Here is a 16,587-nt window from a genome sequence, read left to right on the forward strand (position 1 = left end):
ATTTCATGCAACCTAATCAGTGACATTTTGTTACAGTGTCTAGCAGCTACAACTTCATTTTCCTGTGTAAAATTTTAACAGTCTATTAGTCGATGTAATGCATACAGAATAAAATCACCTAAACTTATTAGACTTTTTTAGTGTTTTAATTATAAGTGCATTCAAATGTTTAAAAGGTCACTAATGTCTGAAAATACAAAATCACATATGAATTTATATTATGACTGCTGGATGAAGACTAATTCAAGCTGATCTCACAGAAGAGAAGGCAGTGCCAATGATCGAGTACATTGGTGACAGTGCTACGGAACAAAATATCTAGGCAATTTAAATGCAGTTTACAATCTACTTGCGTCAGCCAGCTGTTTACTTATTTATTAAATAATACTCAATAAATGAATTCATAACTGCTCCTTAAAGGATTTAAAGTAGTTACAAAATTCTACTGGTAACTGATTTTTAATGTAATGAATATGGTTTATTTTTGTAGACAACTGTGAATTTGAAATTAGTGATGAAATTAAATGAAAAAGGGACATTTAAAAATAAAAAATGTTAACTAAAATATGAAGTAAGATCACATCTATCAATTGCTGACAATTTTAACTAATACAATAAAAAGTTGTCGGTGTTACATGAACACTAAGAAATTGTTTATCACCAGTAATTGAAAGATACTGTTAAACTTCTTTAAAGGAAAATTTGATTTTTTTCCATGAACATTAGCTGCAGTTGAATATATATATAGTTCTAAATTAAAGAAGTAAAAGACCTTCAAGTAACGTATCCCACATGCCATGGAATGTATGTTATAATTCTATCTTGATGAAGTGATTTTCAAAAGAAGGAGAGGAGCGTATATCAGAAAAAAGGGAAAGCCAGTGAATTACATTCAATGAAAAGAGAATATAATGTCTGAAAATACCAAAATACTTCTTTCAATATTATAGACACATTTATTCCAGACACCAAAGAAAGAATTTATATTCTCCCTCCATTTACCAAAATCAACACACTTTAATAGCAGTTCCAAACTGGTGATACGTTCCAATCATTTTGTTACAAAATATAACACAGAATATGCAGATGAGTATGGGGAAAATGGGGCTACCATACATTAACAACATAAAATTAAGGAGACATTTCCTTTGACTTTATATTATCTCAGATGCTTGAAATCAATGATAAGCAGAATTGAATAGGTTTAATTTACACACAATCATTTTAAGTACAAAATTGTAGCAAAACATATGCAGATATGCCTGAAGCTACAAGCAATTATCCCAAGCGACAAAACATTAAAAGCTTATCAAATTTTGTGCAGTAACAAAACTCTCATCACTCATCATTCTAAATAAATAATGTTTATGAATATCACTGATCATACTTATTACAAAGAGAATGTCTATGATTATGGCTAATTCTATTTATTGAGTATGCTGTTACTGTTATTTGACTGAGATCTAAGATGACCTAGTAACTACATCACACCCACCAATTAAGATTTCGAAATTCAAATAAACAAATGACCTGATTATTTTACAGTGGTACCTGTTCATTTACATACAAAAATTTGTTTCTTTGTTTTACTTAAACCATATAGAGTAAAAAAAGAAAAAAAAATGATCGAGCATATTCTCACACATAACAGCATGTATCAAAACTTAATTTTGCTCATATTATTAACAGAGTACAACAATGAAAACATATTTAATAACAGCTCTGTTTAATAGACTGCATCATTTTGATCAATGACAAAAAATAAAATAAAATAATTTCATAATTTTGTCACTGTACACATACAACCAGTCACCAAAACTGCATTCTTCTAAAGGAAAGTGATAGGCTTGAAATACCCCATATACATAGCAGTTATGGATCTGTTTATTTCAGTAGGACTTTCATATGAATTATCAGTCACAAAATTAGGCAAGGCACAAACACATATTATGAAGAATATCACAATATTTAAGTGCAATGTATACAGATTACTTAATATTTAAAATCTTTGATAACATACTCCTGCAAAAAAACAACAGTTCATATATTTGGCATCCAAAATATATAACACTAAAAAAATAAAGCATTCACCCAATATTTGTTTGAATCATGTTTTAACAATTTCTATACATTTTGTCTTTAAGTGACATGCTTATAAATTTTTCACATTTTATTTTTAAATTGTTCATTCATTGCAGGATGTGTGATTGAAAGAGCTTAAACAGAAATGTTCAGGATAAAACACTCAGCTTTAAGTAAAAATACTTGTTGAAATTTCAGTCTTGTTGCACTTTGAACAACACAGCTGTTGCTGAGATGATGTTTGTAACTCATCAAAGTATCTCATTCACATTTGTTTTTGTTATGTAAAGCATACACAGAAACAACAATTTATTATGTCTGATGTATAATATTCGATAACTTTGCTGTAAACACTTGTGAAAGAAATCTTCAAGGGAACATGTCTACTGTATCATGCAGCAGATACCTCCAACTGGAAACGGTCCCTTGTCCTTTAGGTGCCTCATTAAAATAGCAGATTCATGATGTAATCCATTTGATGCCTTTGTTATATTTACACCTGATGATGTTACAAAATTAATATCTTTCTGATGTGAATGTGCAGCAGACGAAATCTCTGAATTCAGCTTTGAAAAATTAGCATAACCGAATTTGAAAATATCAATATTTTGATTCATTGCTGCTATGACGTCTATTGCTTCTTCACTTTTGACATCATCTTCTGCCATATTAACAGTGCTGTTAGATGTTTCTGACAACCAGCTTTGTGATGAATCACTTTGTATCATTACTTCTTCTTCTGATTCAGTGTCAGTCTGTGAATCATAATTATTTCTCTCCACTGGAAGACCCAGACTGTAATATTTCCCCACAAATAATGATGGGTCACACATGCATGATACATTATCTGATGATTCCAGCTTAAGCTCAGTTTCAACTTGACTGTTCAACTGTTTTTTCAATAGCTCAGAATCCCAAATGTAAAATTCAGCTTCGCAGTCAATCATATCAGAAGTATCTATTTGCTCTGATAATGAATTATCCATATTTACCACTTCACTTAAAGCACCTTTAGTTTCATATTCTTCACTTTCATGATGTTTGTCTGATGATTTACAAAATTCATTAATAATGGAGTTATGGATGTGATGTTTATGAGGTGATTTTTTCACTATCCTACAAGGCTCCTTATCCTGCAGGGAAAGAGTAAATCCACAGTCAGTGTTAAGGCCATGGACCTTAATTATTGAGCAGACATTTTTTTCAGTATTATTATCACATTTCATATCGGAATTAAACTTGAGCAGTTTCATATGAGGAATTAAATTAGCTAAAGACACACACCCTTCACAAAATTTTATTGCAACCCTTATACTTGCATCATCCATGTACAAAAAATTAAGAGATGATGCAAGCAAAGGGTTGCGTAGCACGTTTTTTGGACCGGATAAAATAGGTTTTGCTAATTCTTCATCTGTTTCTGGACTTTCACTCTCTTCATCACTCCCACACATATAGCTTGAAGCAGCACTTGTAAGACATATAACTTCCTTTCCTTTTTGTGAGTGAAGCCATTTTTCAACAGCCTCTTTAATTTTCAAGTTCTTAAAGTGCCTTAACTGCACTTCATCTAATGCCTCTTTTACAATAATGGCTGACATATTTTCTGCATACTGAATTAAGCTAGTGCTTGGAGTTACTTCAGTTTCCTGGTCATTGGAATCATGGCGTGTTATTTGACTGGTAACAATTTGTTCACTTTCAGTTGATGTGGAAGTAGGTTTCAGCTGAAGTTCTTTGTGCCCTTGTTCAAAATTTTCTTCAGTGCTTTGGCTGCTCTGTATTTCACTTTCAAATTTATCTTTGTTACTTTCATCATGTTCACTATGGCCTGCATGGTCATTTGGACAGTGTAGCCCTCCTGAGACATTCTCTGCCAGTAGGGTGTCTGTTTCTTTCAGAGATTCAGAGATAGCCGCAGTATTTAAGGTAGAACAGCTCAGATTAACTATTTGATTTGTCTCCCCATGAGGTAACTCAGTGTCATCAGTTGAACTGAGGAAATTCTTTGATGCACTCTCCTTTGACTCTAATGCTGTTGTTTTGGAATCATTTTGTGTGTGTTGTATTCTGCTTGACTCATCAGAAAAATAGTCAGATGACAATACTGTAAATGCATCTTGATTGTTGCATATGGAAACAGTGTCTTTTAATTGTGATTCATTCATATTTATTATATCTGGAATGCAGTTCAACTCAGAGTCATGATCTACTATTGTGAGAGTTTCCTGACTGGTGGGATGTTCTGAAGGCATTGTCTGTTTCACAGGCGACAATATGCCGTGGTCATCTGGCATACCATTTTGCATGCTATGGTCAGCACCAGCTTCTTCAAATACACTTCTTGGTTCAGTTTGTCCTTCATGTCCTGCATGTTCATCCTTTGAATAGCTTTTGCAAGACCTATTGTCATGAGCTATTCTCTTGATGGAATTTTCTTCAAAACATACAGTGCTACTATTGTAAGGGACATTATCTCCTTTTTCAACTGCTGAAATAGACCCTTTTTTAGTAGAGTCTGCTGCATTTTGTGTGATTCCCTTATTTCCTTTCTTTGATCGTCTACTCCCAGTATTCTCATGTGCAGTTAATACATCGCTACCTTCTGACACCACTTTCTTTTCAGCGTGTTTCAACTTTTTCGCTTTTGATTCTGACAGATGTTTCTTGTGACCTCTACTTTCACTTTTTGACAAGGGTACATCAGCCTTCTTGACAGCATTGTAGCATGATTCTGTCCGTAAACTTGTTTCCACATCCAAAGAACTCTCAGCTACACAACTGCATTTCTGTGAACTGTACATCTTGACTGATTTGTTGTTGTCAAGGAGGTGCTCTTCAGATATCCCTGCAATATCCTCACTGGCTTGTACATCTGAAACATATAAAATAACAAATGGCTTCTATCATCTACACCATTATTAGTGAAACTACTGTTACTACAACAACAAGAACAACATACTATTATTATTACAATTACTGTTATTTTAATTATCAACTAATAAGAACATGAATATGTATATTCTACTTGGATGAACACACACTTATTTGAATGAAAACTGTAATATGATGAAAGAATGACTAGAATGCAATGCACCTTACAAAAACACAGTATGGGGTAGGACTTGCAGATGTTTATAAGCATGAAATATTTTTACATGGCATTTTAAGTGTCCTCTGAATGTATATGTAAGATTTACATGTACAGGGTTCTTTAAAAGAATAGAAGAAAAAAGTGTTATAGCTTAACAGGGTTATTATGCTTAATGGTTCAGTCACATTGAATTTTTATTACAAGAGACATTGCACAATTTCAGCTGTACAAATGTGATGCAAAAACTGGCCATAACTTTTTAAAAGAGGAACTCCAGTATTTTCCAAGAATGATTTACATAACACTTGGAAAACTTAAATCAGGATGACTGACTGGATTTCAAAACCTTCTCCTTCAGCTTTACTTAATCACTGTGCCACAGCACTTGGTGAGGTTGTGGAACAGCCAGCTGAGTATTATATTATTCTCAGTGAATGGTTAACTGCAAGGCCAAAGCATGAGTTAGTTCAACATTCAATAAACATTGATGTCAGTGGAGATGGAGCAATAGTTCAGATGAAGACAGACAGGAGACAGTGCAAGTTACGAGTTTGTTAATGACACAGATGTGGCACTTCCCTAAACTGATCCATGTAAGCTTCAATTACCAGTGTCACGTAGGTGAAGGCATGGTACATTAAATTATCAGAGCATCAAGAAAAGGACATTATGCATCATAAACTGAGTCAATGATTCAGTTTGCCCAGTTCCCCTCTCCAACCGTGTCTTCTCAGAAGCCCTTGGATTGCTCAGAATAAAAAATAACAATGAAGTGCACATGGAGAAGGAGAAAGACAGTTTTAACATTTTGGAGATATCATATCCATATGCTTAATGTATTTTGTTACCATGTCTTCTGTACTGTTTAGAGGTTGTTTACTCACAAAATCATACATCTACGTAAGTACTCATGAAAATATAAGGAAGTTACAGCTAGATATTGTTAGTATGCCTAGTTTCATTACTGTATGTCAACTCTAACATTTTCTTATGGGTCAGATTTCCTTTATATCCAGATAATTTCTGTCTGCTGCTATGATCCAGTTGAAGGTTATCAATTATGAATGGTATATTAGCTTTTACATGAAGTTGTACATATAGTGTAAATGTAAAATATATTTTAGGCATTTTTGATATGAAAAGCCACAAAAATGCAACATCACTCCACAATTTCAAGATACAAAATTATAAAAGAGGCACTGTAACAGCACAAACCTTTACATGAAGCTTGAGTAGCTGGCTCGGGTATATTTTCTGAAGTAACTATGTTGTTAGTTACTGATGTGGTATTGAATTCCACCTCCATACCTAGGGCAGATGTATTTGTACTTCCCACTTGGGCTGCAACAGCTAATTCACAGTCTTTTGATGCATCAGGCCCAAGTTGGCTTAAAGGTTTCTCTGCTTCTTTCTCATATGAGCTAGACCCTTCAGAACCATCATCTATCTGGAATGTAAATTTGATAATGCAGTTATTATATGTACTGTTTTCTTTGTCATATTTGATTTTTCTTTATATTACATTATTTAAAGTTTTTTAAAGAAAGATATTTGCAATTAAAGCAAAATTTGTTACTTCATACACATAAAAACACATCATTAATTGGAAACCATTATTCATTAAAATCATTACACTGTTTACATAAAGCAGTTTTAGTTTAAAATAAATTGAACTAAAAATGTATAGCCATGGTTTCAAAACATTTTTAGAAACAAGCAGAAAACCCAACCTTTGAATACCAGTGCATTTATACTTTAATGGTATTTACTACTGATAACACAGTGAGGTTTTAAATGAACAGTGGATCACGTAAGTAATAACAAGACAAAATTAGTTATCATGTGTATCCTTCTTTATGATCTGAACTGTAATCTTGGCATTTTGTTATAAAAATCTTCAGTAAGCTGCCCAAAGAGAGAAGATAAAAAATTGTGAATCTACAGAAGTTCACAAATAAGTTGAAGGGGAATCAGATGAGCCATTCCTTCTATGTACAATAAAGATATGAGGATTCTGGTTCTCCAATATCTGTTAGCATTAAAGGATAATGTTTATGCAAAATAATACTTCATTCTTTTAGTAAATCTATTTATTTATTTGTGTGGTTCACTGCATGTTGCAAGCCTTTTTAGTTGGTGTCTTATTTCAACAACTGTAAGTAATCATACATCAATGTGAAGTGAAACATGACAGGTATATAGCAAATGAATAGTGTACAATATATTGCAGATGAATAGCAAGAGTTTCTTCCTGTGTAGCAGCTTTTCTTCTAAGGATCTGTCTGATGCTGCACTGTACTTTGATCTTATCTGTTTTTGTACTATCACATCAACTGAGACTGCAAAAACAGTGTCCATATTTGCTAATTATGAATGTATGGAATGCTTCTGCCTATCCAGTTATGTTATTTAAAACACAGCACACATCTAACTTTTATTTTAATAAATGTTTAAAGTTCCAGTTTTCCTCTGGTTAACAAACAATATTAAAAGAGTTTCCAGCATTAAAAAGGGTGGTAAACAGCTGCCACAGATTAGTTACAGACCATTATTAGTAATTTTAGTACTTTGTCATAGTAACCTTGGGAAAGTGACTTCTTTATAACAAAGAACCTGATTTTCACAAGGAAGAAATACCACTGCAGTTCTTTTGGAAATTAATGTAAAATATTAATATCTTTTTTAATACAGGAATGTGGCATCACTTGTTTTCTGTGACCATTGAAAAGCCATTGAGTGAATTTCTAATGATATTTTATTTGGGAAACTGGATTTTTATGGAATACATAATCACACTTGACTGTAATTACTTCTAATTTTAACATCAGAAAATGATATCTTTCAATCAAAGCTGAACATGTCTTAGTTGAAATTAAAATTAGAACACATCTGCTCTATATCAGAAAACAATGAGTATCTTGGTTCTTCTTTCAGCTGGTGTACTGCTAATAAAATTCTATGTAACAAGACAAAACACATCATCTTCTGCTTGAAGTGTGAAGGGCCATAGAAACTGAATCACTAAAACCTTTAGATGTCCATATTGGCTACATAGTGCAGAAACAAAGAGAAATAGTCAACAATTACTATCACTGTGTGACATACTTTGGGATATTCCAGTCACTCTAGGGACATTCCATCACATTAACAACATTAAAAAAACAGTTTTTAAAAGAAGTTGAGCATCAAAAAGGGGTTTCAGGAAAGGTCGTCCAACAGCTGAACAGATCTGTAACCTCAAAAGGATTATTAGATATTTTACTCTACGTCCTAAACAATATTTTTTATGGACATAAGGAAATCCCACATTTCAATAGACCATAAAGTCCTGTTAATTTGAGATTGACTTTAAACTGCTGGCATTAATTACAGCCACTTTGACAGATACAAACTCCATAATAAAGTTCCTAGGATGCTTCTCAGATTCATTTGAGATCAAAACAGGAGCCAGACAACATGATGAGATGTCACTGATGGTCTTCAACTGTGTTCATGCAAAAAGAAAAATATCATCAGGATCCAGTGAGCAAGATTAATGAAAACCGACTACAGCCTGATGAGAATGAGAACTAAATTGTAGGGAATCATGGCGGACTGTCGAGCTTTTGCTGATAATATAGCTGTTTTGTCAAATTATGTAGACACTACTAAGGTTCAGATCGAAATGTAAAGGCAGACCAACAAACAAACTGATCTGCAAATATAATTTGAAAAAACACAAGAAATAACAACTAACATGAAAGATGTCACTCCTAAAACCCCAGATGAAATATGGAGACACCAACAGACTAAAAATGTTTAAGTAGCCAGGAGAAGTCATTAATAGAAAAAAAGAAGAGTCATTCATATAACACTAAGATACATCACTATGAAACAGTTCCGAAGCCAGTAGTCATGTATGCAACTGAAACTGTATCTCTAAATGCAAATGAAAGCCTCCTTGAAGGACTATAGAGAAAAGAGCATAGAATAATTAGAGAAATCATGGGGTCTAATTATAAGAATGGTGGTCACCAAAAAAGATACAATAAGGAAATTTATGGAAGAATAAAAAAATTACAGACTTGCAAAAGATGTATTATTTTATGGTAACCTCAGATAAACGGCCAGGAAAGGGTTTTAAAAGGAGATCTTCCAATTATTTATTCAAACCCAAAACCACAATTCCCAAGTTTAGAAATACTAATGAAGACCTCTGACTCCTACAAATCAAACCTAAAAATTCCTGTAACAGGGATTTCCTCCACAAGAAGATGATGATAAACAGGTTACACTAATATGAGCAGCCAGAAAGAAGAAACACTGCCCCTTGCTTGGAGGAGAATAAGCAAGCCCACTCGCAAAGACTGAAGGATATCTGGGTGACAAAGAAAACAAAGTTCACTGCAAGATGTAACAAGACTTAATGTGGGCCTATATGGCACCACCAGAATAAATAAAAATAAAAAATAAAATGGTCATGTAATTTGTATGATTGATCAAGGAGGTAGTGTCATATATTTTTTATGGGGGCCAAAGTACTTACAATTGTGAATTTAAACATTTATGTTTTGTTACACTGTATTAAAAAAAAAATTTCTTAACTTGTAATGAGGGAAGAGGTTCAACAAAACAACAATGGAAAAAAGGCTAATTTGAATGTACAATGACACAGATTACTAATAACATAAATTCTCAGAAAGTGAAACTACTCAGACTCAATGGTAAGTTAGTACACTCAATCCAGTCTATATCACTAAAAAGTTTGAAAATAAAATAGTGCAGCTGGCAGTCAGACAACAAATTGCAGCCTACAACATTACTTAGTTACTTGATGTGCATAGTGATGAAGTTTTTTCTATGAAAATTCATTGTAATCTACTGTACTATAATGAAATGTATATATGTATCAATGGCAAAGCCTATTTCCTACTTAAATGACCAAAAGCTAAAAATGATTCTTTGTTCTATTCATTACTAAATGAAGCATAGGCAGAATATTCTTTACTAGCAAAAATATGATGAGAAAATCTAACAAAGGGTAGTTTTTAGTGTTGTGTTCATATGTAATTAATAACAGTTTTTTGCTCTTATACTTTTAATTTATTCAACATTGTGGAGGGCCCTCCTTGATGATGGTCTCTATGGAATGCAGCACATAAGTGAGACAGTTATTTCCAGGTTTGTTAACTGGAAATATCCTGTAATCCAGATACATCATGTCTTTGAGATTGACAGTTGATATGGACCATTTATCCAACAGCAAACTTTGAAAGCGAGGACAATTTATTCAACAGTAACCACTCAAAGCCATTTTCTAAGACATTACCAAAGTTAGTATATCAAATATCATTATCAAAAGTCACTTAGGTCACTTACAGTGAAATCATAATTTCTGTTAACATAACAAGTTACAGACATTGCAGTACAACAATATTTGTATGAAACACATACACAATCCAAATGACTGTGTGAAGTTCCATCCAACTGCCAATTACATAAACCATACTTTATTTGCAATCTTGTCACCAGGGGATCAACAGGTTAACTCGGTATGATTAGCCAGTTGAGTGCCAAGAGACAGACTTCATTGCAAAAGTTGGGACGTGCTTAATAAACTTCATGATGGAATGGGGAGGAGAATGAGATGACTGTTCACATCCTTCTATGTGAATGGAAAGAGCAGTCAATGAAATGGCATTACATGATGCAAGAGAACAAGAAAAACATTTTAAAATGTGCACACCACAGGGTAGGACGTGGAAAGTGTCTTTTAGGATCAGAATGGTGCATTCCTGGTGGATTTTATGGAGAAAAGGAAAACAGTCAATCCTGTGCAATACATAAGCAGTCAGTCCATATAGAAATTTAAGCTTGTCTTCATTGAGCTGGCCTATTAAAAGCTCCATCCCATGAGCATATTAATGCAAAACAATGCACAAACCATTGCTGAGACACCAAAATTTGGAAGGGAAATCTTACCTCATCCACCTTACAATCCACTTCCAGTGCCATTAAATTACTAACTGTTCAGGCTACTAAGTGAAGCATTACTTGGAAGATGCAAAGAGTTTGCAAAATTCTGTGCAATAATGGCTGAGAAACAGAGGCAGTGATCTTTGGCATTACCTTGTTCACAGGCATATAAATATATTTAAAAGGACAGAATATAGTAAAAAGAGAATAATTACTGATACTCACAAATTCTGTAATTACGTGTATTAACTTCACTTCACTTTCTTGTGGAATAAAAGAGAAATGACTTTATAGGAATTGCCTTCTGGCAAAACCACATGATAAAATAAATAAAGTTGCAAAAAGAAGACTCCAAATGAATAACAAGAAATAGAATGGTTGTACTTAGAAAAATATGCCAAGAATGACAGAACCTTTTATAAAGAGGACTGAGTACCTTAGTGTTGCAGCAGCAGTCAGGGGATTCTTCTGTTGTAGAAAATGGCAGACAAGAAGTGCTGCAAGATGAAAAAATGGCATGCAGGCCACTCAGATTCAGAGAAAAAGTACCTCAGAATGCCTTTGGTTTAAACAGCTGTCTTTTTATGTTTACATTTACTAAAAAGTTTTGTAAATTAAACATTATGTAGACTGATTTAGAAACCCTGTTTTGACTAAAACAACAAAACTGAATCAATGGTAAGATATCACATTGTAATATTTACTGTACAATTATGAAATATGAAATTAAGCTCTCTGTTACAAAGCTACTTTCCTACTGTATTCTTTTGCAATGTTTTAGCACCTTTCACTTAGTTCTTTAAGGCTGTAGTAATGATTTTTATATCCATTGTTAGTAAATAATTTTAGTTTGCATTGCATACTTATTTAAGCTACAAAGTTTACAAGAAAGTGAAATGCACACATTGAGCTACCACCACCAGGGCAGGAGCAATAGCAGCAGGACAAGAAAGAAATAACATAGTTGCATACAATGGATCCTTGACATTGAAGGACAAAAGTTCTGCTGGTTAAAGCTAATACAGCAGTTTGAAATCTGGTTCCAAACTCTAAGTCTCACCAATAAATTAGTAACCTTCTGGTCTTTGCAGGTCTCTTCCACATAGACAACCCTCTTTCATGATTCTTGAAGCAAGTGTTTGTGATGATTAAACTAAAATCTGTGCAAAATTTTAACAAGTTGCTTCCTCTTTCATTCCTTTCCCCCAATCCATATCCACCCAACATTTTCCCCATCCTGCTTTTCCCACTATTGAATTCCAGTCCCCAACATAATTAAGCTTTCATCCCTCTTAATTACACGAATAATTTCTTTTATCTCATTATACTTTTCTTCAATTTCTTCATCATCTACACAGCTAGTTGGCATATAAACTTGTGCTACTGCAGTAAGTGTTGGCTTTGAAAATGCATTCACTAAGCTGTTCACAGTAGCTTAGCTGCATTCCTATTTTCTTATTCATTATTAGATCTACCCCTTGATTAGTCCTGCTTGATTTTGTATATATAATCCTGTACTGACCTAACCAGAAGGCCTGTTCCTCTTGTCATTATACTTCCCTAATTCCCACTATATCCAATTGAAAATCTATCAATTAATGGAAAATCCAGGATGGAAAAACAACAGCATAATGAAAAGGATGGATTGCTATTCGCCATGTAGAAGAGACACTGATTCACAGACAGCCACAATGAAAAGACTGCTATACATTTTAGCTTTCAGAAAAAGGCCTTCTTCTATAGTAGAACGCAGACATATTCACATAAGCACAACTCACTCAGAGTCACATGACCACTGTGTCTGGCCACTGTTGCTGAACTGAGTCATAACTGCTCCCAATGGGAGCAGCAATCGGGTGATGGGGTACGGAGGAGCCATGGGGCAGGGATGAGGTACAGCAGAGTGGCGTACAAGAAGGAGGCTTAGTGCTGTATGTGGGACCGTGCAGGGACATGGTCAGGACAGGGTAGGTTTGAGGGTGGGGGCATACAGATGTGAATAAAAAGAAATAGAGAAGGGGAAAAGGACTAGTGAGTGCACTGGTGGAATAGAAGGTTGTGTTGTGCTGGAATAGGAGCAGGGAAGGGGACAGGTAAGTAGAGGACAGGGACTAGGGAAGTTTGAAGCCATGGAGGTTAGGGGAACTTAGGATATACTGCAAGCAGATTTCCCACTTGTGCTGGTATTGGTAAGAAGGACCCTAATGTCACACACTGTCAAACAGTCATTGAAGAGAAGCAAGTTGTGTTGGGCAGCATGTTCAGCAACTGTGTGATCCAGGTGTCTCTTGGCCACAGTTTGTTGGTGGCCATTCATGCAGAGAGACAGCTTGTTAGTTGCCATGCCCATGTAGAAAGCAGCATAGTGGTTGGAGCTTAATCTGTAGATCACATGATGGCTTTCACAGGTAGCCAAGCCATTGATGGGATAGGAGATGCCTGCCTGCAAGTGGAGTAAGTGGTGTGGGAGGATGAATGGGACAAGTACTGCTTCTATGTCTAGTGAAAGTACATGAGTACTGAGACAAGAGGTTGGGGACAGGGGTGGAGCAGCGATGGACAAGGATATTGTGTAGGTTTGGTGGGTGGTGCAATACCACTGTGGAAGTATTGGGAAGGATACTGGGTAGGATATTCCTCATTTCAGTGCATGGCAAGATGTAATTGAGTTCCTAGTGAAGTGTGCAATTCAGTTATTCCAGTCCTGAGTGGTAATAAGTCATGAGGGGAGTACTCCTTTGTGGCTGGGCAGTGAGTATGTGGGAGGTGGTAGATTACTGGAGAGCCAAGGCACTGGAGATCTGTTTCTGTACAAGTTTGGGTGGTTAAATAAAATCAGTACATTTGGTACATCATGGTACACTTGGAGAGGGACTGCTTACGTCTGTAGATGGGATGACCACAGGTGGCTAGGCTGTGTAGTACGGACTTCTTGGTGTGGAGAGGATGACAGCTGTCATTGCAGAGGTATTGCTGGTGGTTGACAAGTTTGATTTGGACAGAGGTACTAATGTAGCCATCCTTGAGGTGGAGGTTAGCATCAAGGAAGGTGGCTTGTTGGGTTGAGAAGGACCAGGGGAAGTGAGAGGTGGAGAAGGTGTTGAGGTTCTGGAGGAATGTGGACAGGCTGTCTCCATCCTCACTCCCAGTTATGAAGATATCATCTATGAATCTGAATGAGGTGAGGGTTTTGGGATTCTGGTGGTTAGGAAGGATTCATCTAGATGGCCCAGAATAGAATGGCATATGATAGTGCCGTGCAGATGGCCATCACTCTAAAATGGATTTGTTTGTGGGTGTTGCATTCAAAGGAGAATTATTGTGGATGAGAATATAGTTGGTCTTGCTGACAAGGAAGGACATTGTAGGTTTTGAGACATATGAGCACTGAGAAAGGTAGGGTTCAATAGTGGCAAGGAATGGACATTGGCCCTGCTGATCACTGTTGGTGCCAGCTCCCTCTACACTGACATCCCAAATGCCCAGTGACTTGCTGCTATTGAACACTACACTTTCCAGTGCCAAACTGACTCCAAACCTATGACCTCCTTCCTGGTAAGCATGACCAACTATGTCCTCATCCACAGTTACTTCTTCGAAGATATCACTCACAAACAAATACACTGTACAGCAATGGGTACCTAATTCTTCCTAGCCACCCAAAAATCCCAAGCCCCTCACCTGGTTCAGGTTCACTGATGACATCTTCATGATCTGGACTGAGGGTGAGGAAACCCTGTCCACATTGCTCCATAACTTCAACACCTTCTCCACCACTTACTTATTTCACGTGGTACTCGTGAGCCCAACAAGCCAGCTTCCTTGATGATGACCTGCACTTCAAGGATGGTTACATCAGTACCTCTGTCCAAATCAAAGCTACCAAACACCAGAAATATGTCCACTTTGACAGTTGCCATCTTCCGTGCTGAGAAGTCCCTTCCATACAGCCTAGCCACCCGTGGTCATCACATCTACAGTAATGATCAGTCCCTCTGCAAATATACTATAAGACAATAAATAAATATATAAATAAAATAAAAAAAGAATATGCACCTCAAAGAAGTTATGGAGATAGGGCACAAATTTATGTTCACACAAGGAAAATGCAAAATTGCAAATTGGTGTCTGTTGGATGAATGTGTGATGCTGCAGCAGAGTTTCACTGCGCAGCTGGCAAGGATAGTAAACAGGGGACAGTTTGATACCAGTGCACCAAGTCTTTGTGAATTTCTGTCCATGTACTCAGTTGGATAGTAACTGTACCTCACGGACAGGAGCATGAAGAATATACACAGTTGTCAGCATTGCAGGAGGATGTGTAGTTGGGCTTCAAGAAGCTGGTTGGAGTAATCATTGAATTATTCAACATTTGAATAGGAGTGATGCCACTATTCAATGATGTCAGCAGCAGTTGCATCAACCATGCCTGAACACAGCTTCAAGAAGGTAGCAGTCTACGAAGGGAGACAATAGAATGTGAAGACTGAGTAGTTGTCATGGGGGCACTCAGAGCCCCAGATTCATCATTATCATCAGACATTCAGCTGGTGATTCAGCAACCACTAGTACCATTAATAGGCAGCTCACAGAAAGGGGGGGGGGGGGGGGGAGCTCCCAGAGCCCCTTGCACTGACTACCACTGACTTCTATACACCAAAGTGCCTGTTTGCAGTGGTGTATGGCCTAGTATCTCATTGACTGGAGTAAAATTGCATTCAGTGATGAGGCTTGCTTTGAGCTGAGCCCCAATGACCAGCCAAGATGTGCCTGGAAACATCCCAAACAGTGGTGGGATATGCGGCACAACAGTCAGGAGTGATGGTCTGGGGGGCCATTCCACTTCATAGCAGGATTCATTTGGTTGTCACCCATGGCACCCTTACAGCACAGTGGCATGATGACAATATTCTACATCTCATTTTGTTGCCCTTCATAGCAAGCTCTCCTGGGTTTACATTTCAGCAAGATAATGCCCTCCTGCACCTAACAAAATTTTCTGCTGCTTGCCTTTGTGCTTGCCAAATTATACTTGGGCCAGTGAGGTTGCTGGATCTGACAATCTAAACACCAACTGGACAGAATTTGGCACAATATCCCTCAGGAGGACGCCCAACAACTCTATTAATCAGTTTCAAGATGAATAACGGCTTGCATGAGGGCCAGAAGTGGACCAATGGGCTACTGACTTGCTCAATTTGTGAAGCTCTTTTCTCTTGAATAAATCAGCCAGTTTTTCTGAAATTGTAGTAATTTGTTTGTCTGTACATGTACACCACATCTATCAATTTCCATCCCATCAGGATAAATCCTCCATGGTACGCAATTTCCCCCCCTCCCCTTAGAGTCTATACCAACGGTCTCCCTGAGGCCTTCACAGACCAAAATTAACCACCCAAACTTATACAGAAACAGTTCTCCTTTGCCTTGTCTCTCCAGCCAACTACCACCTCCCA

The 16,587-nt window shown here is 36.4% G+C and overlaps 1 protein-coding gene across 1 annotated transcript in view; it reads right to left on the bottom strand.

The window, feature by feature from the left end:
- Positions 1–1,131: 1,131 nt before the first annotated feature.
- LOC126248771 (uncharacterized) overlaps positions 1,132–16,587 on the bottom strand; it is a 573,063-nt gene continuing 557,607 nt past the window's right edge. The window contains exons 8-9 of the mRNA XM_049950133.1: positions 6,392–6,623; positions 1,132–4,957 (exon numbers count right to left, since the gene is read on the bottom strand). Of these exons, the coding sequence (XP_049806090.1) occupies positions 2,466–4,957; positions 6,392–6,623 (2,724 nt within the window). The 3' untranslated portion in view covers positions 1,132–2,465. The remainder of the gene's footprint in view (positions 4,958–6,391; positions 6,624–16,587) is intronic.

This window comes from Schistocerca nitens, chromosome 3 (assembly GCF_023898315.1).
Source record: "Schistocerca nitens isolate TAMUIC-IGC-003100 chromosome 3, iqSchNite1.1, whole genome shotgun sequence".
Classification (NCBI taxonomy): domain Eukaryota; kingdom Metazoa; phylum Arthropoda; class Insecta; order Orthoptera; family Acrididae; genus Schistocerca; species Schistocerca nitens.